We start from the raw sequence: 3,497 nt of genomic DNA, 5'->3' as shown, positions 1-3,497 counted from the left end.
ATATGCTTGGTTCGCTCATCAAAAACAGAGTTAAGAGCAATAGAGGCGTAAGATCTTTCAAATAGACATTGATATATGCAAGTAACCACCTAACGCAACCAAATAATATCATAAGTAGTCAAACTCATGGCACGATGCTCAGCTTCTGTAGATGATTAATATATAACATCTTGTTTCTTACTCTTCCATGATATAAGTGAATCATCAAGAAAAATATACTACATGTCCTTTATATCTAACGTGAACTCCTGTTTCAAAATATACTCAACCAAATAATTTTTTTTATCTAACGTGAACTCCTGTTTCAAAATAATTACTGAAACTATTTTAATTATATATCAAACTGCTCCTTTATATGTTATGACAGTTCTACATGTCCCAAGTTTGAAAAACTTTAATGCAACCGTATTAAGTCACCACATATTTTATATATTTTATCTCTTAATTAACTTACCCAATCTAGATTTGTTTAAAAGAAAATACCAACTAATAGTTGGACAGAAATAAATACCTTTGCCAAATAGTTAGACATTTTGGGTTATTTATATTTTTTATAATCGCGATAGGTGAACACAGCATAGATTGGTGTAAGGAATAAAAAAAATGTTATAACTAAGATAGAATATGGTCAGTGAGATAATATTGTTAATTGCAGAGAAGTCAGAAGAAGGAAAGTTTTTATTGTGAAAAACAAAAATATGATGTTATAACTAAGCTTGCTATCGTAGATAAGCACGCAGGTGGCATAAGATCTGAGGCAGAGAGCATAACAACCAAATGTGAACGTAATGAACAATGTGAAATTAATGAGAGATGTAAATGCTTGATCATTGAGATAATCTTCTTTACTGCATAGGAGTTGATTTGATCTTCAATTAATGACGTATATGCTGAGAGAAGGGTAATGACGAATGAAGGAAAAATGATGAGTGACAAAACTAACGAACTGAGACGGTGCATCCGATAATAATTATTAATTCTGTAGCTGGCTCTATAAATAGCGTCAAGTGTTGGGTATTCTTCATCCCATCTCTCAAACAAATCAAGAAAACAACAAAGAGAAGTAAGAAACAACTGAGAATGTCTCCGAAACCTATTTTTCGGGAATACATTATTGGTTCAAAGGAAGTCCCACCAATTGAGGGTTTCCCGGTTGAAATCATCAACAGAAGAATCCCAGAATTTCATTTCATTTTGGCCTTTGCCGCAGAGGACTACGTTGAGGATGGTAGCGGGAAGAAAGTAGGGAAGGGAAATTTCAGTGCAAATTGGAACGTGACTAAGTTCAGCGCTAAAAAAATCAGAGAACTAAAGGAAGATTACGAGCATGTGAAGGTAGTAATAAGCCTTGGAGGTCGTGGCACCAATTTTCCATTCAATCCTCAAGACAAAGAAATATGGATTGACAATGCAAAGAAATCACTGAACCAGATAATCACGGTGCTGTACAAGTTTCATCATGAAACTGTGATTGATGGCATTGACATAAACTATGAGCACATAGAATCCAGTGAAGATGAGTTTGCTTACTGCATAGGCAAGGTGATAGATTATCTGAAAAGCAACATAAGTGGAGTGGTGGTTTCCATTGCTCCCTCATTCCCTGTGCTTTCCCACTACCAGCAGTTGTTCAAGGCTAATCCACACCGTATTCAGTGGGTGAACTACCAGTACTACGATCAGAAAGTCCCCAGCACACACGAATTTGTGAACCTCCACAAAACCCTAATTGACACCTTCGGTGTTGAGAAGCTCTTGGCAGGGTTCAGCACTGATCCAAACGACAAGGGTAACATATCTGCTGAGGTCTTCGTTGAGGGTGTCCTCCAACTCCTCGCTTCTGGTTCGCTTGCTGGAATCTTCGTTTCAGATGCTCAGTCCTCTCTCTTGTCTGAGCCTCCCCTCTACCTTGAGAAGAAGTCACAAGAGATCCTCACTGGAACCAATTAGCTCTTGTGCTCTTTGCTTTCCATGTATTATACCTCACGTACGGGTCACCCTCACACGCTATCATTACTACTACTACTAAATAAGACCCTTTTTACCTTCTTCTTGCGTGCTCTTTCTTTGTTCATGTTATGTGTGCCTCCTGTAATAAATAAAACCAAAATTTCCCTTTCTCTTCTATATATCCTAATCTTCTTTCTCTTTGCACTTCTTTCGTTTTCTTACTTCTCACAGTATCACAATCTAAAAGGTAAAAGGTAGTTCAGAGATTTTTTAACAGTTAAAACAACAACAAAAGGAAAGGATTTTGTTGTCGATCGTAAGGAGAAGATGAGAGGCGTCTAAAAACTATATCAGAAAATGGAATAAAGAGGAGTTCGGGATCTATATATAGAACACAAAGCATAATGTTGTCCAAATACTTAGCCACTTAGATCTAACCAATACTGTATTTACCTCCAACATGTAAGATATTCTAAGACCATAAACATTGATTCATTAATCTCAAATAACTAGGGTTAGCCAAACCGACACTAATTCATTACTAAATTTAAAATTAATTTTTGATTAAAAATCCACACTGATATTTTTTTATTTAAAATTAATTTTTAATTAAAATTTGACTCTAGTATTATTTATTTTAAAATATTGATTAACTCACATTAATATAAATATTTTTACTTCTTATTTTTTTTCCTAAAATAGTTAGTATTATTTTAGAATTGACTAAATCTATTTTATTAGTGTCTTTAAAGTAAACGCTATTATTTGACAACTAATTTTTCATTTACTTATGCTGGTTATCAACTTAATAACCAACTTACACATAGTACAAATTAAAATAAAAATAAATTTTATATTTGATAACTTAAAAAAAACACATTTTGCGTCTTAGATTAGCGTTGCTTCTAATAACATCACGTTTTGTCGGTATTATTGTTGAGTTTTTTTAACAGTTGAGGAAAGGATTTTGTTGTCGTGAGGAGAAGATGAGAGGCGTTGTTGGTCTCTTGTCAAGCGTACCAAAAGTCAACTGTAGTATAATAATTTTTAGTAAGAGTGTCAAACCCACGAGGAACGGAGTCAGTGAAAATTAATAATTATCTCAATCAGCATATGTACAAATATTTTAATTTGATTTGACATTAACTATTGCATACATAAAATTAATACAGTAAAAGTGGAAAAGTTTAGAAAAATACAGTAAAAGAAACTGAGATTGAATTTCATCTATCTCCCTTGTCTGTAATCTGGATGAATATAATATATAACATCTGAAAATACCAATATTGATGCACACTCAAAAAATCATTTATGCCGATCCCTCACGTATAAAATTCATAAGATTAGTTCCCTGAATATTGATTCCTCACATATTCAACAAACTATCCAGCATTACGGTCGAGTGTTAAAAACAATTGATATATTGAGATCTATTCCTAGCATCACAGTATATCAAGTATCATTGTTCAAATCAGATTTTCAGAAATACTTTCCAGTCAGATCTAAAAATCAAAATCAAAACATCTATTGATCAGATAGAAGTAAGC

General features: G+C 33.5%; 1 protein-coding gene across 1 annotated transcript; it reads left to right on the top strand.

Moving 5' to 3' along the window:
• Window positions 1–1,029: 1,029 nt before the first annotated feature.
• Window positions 1,030–2,129, top strand: LOC114164250 (chitinase 2-like). The gene has a single exon (XM_028048846.1). It carries the CDS (start codon window positions 1,081–1,083, stop codon window positions 1,948–1,950), a length of 870 nt encoding a protein of 289 aa, XP_027904647.1. The 5' UTR covers window positions 1,030–1,080; the 3' UTR covers window positions 1,951–2,129.
• The last annotated feature ends 1,368 nt before the right edge of the window (window positions 2,130–3,497 follow it).

The sequence above is a fragment of the Vigna unguiculata genome, chromosome 9 (genome assembly GCF_004118075.2).
Source record: "Vigna unguiculata cultivar IT97K-499-35 chromosome 9, ASM411807v1, whole genome shotgun sequence".
NCBI lineage: Eukaryota > Viridiplantae > Streptophyta > Magnoliopsida > Fabales > Fabaceae > Vigna > Vigna unguiculata.
Note: the sequence above shows the minus strand (reverse complement) of the source record. Positions and strands in the feature narration are given on the sequence as shown.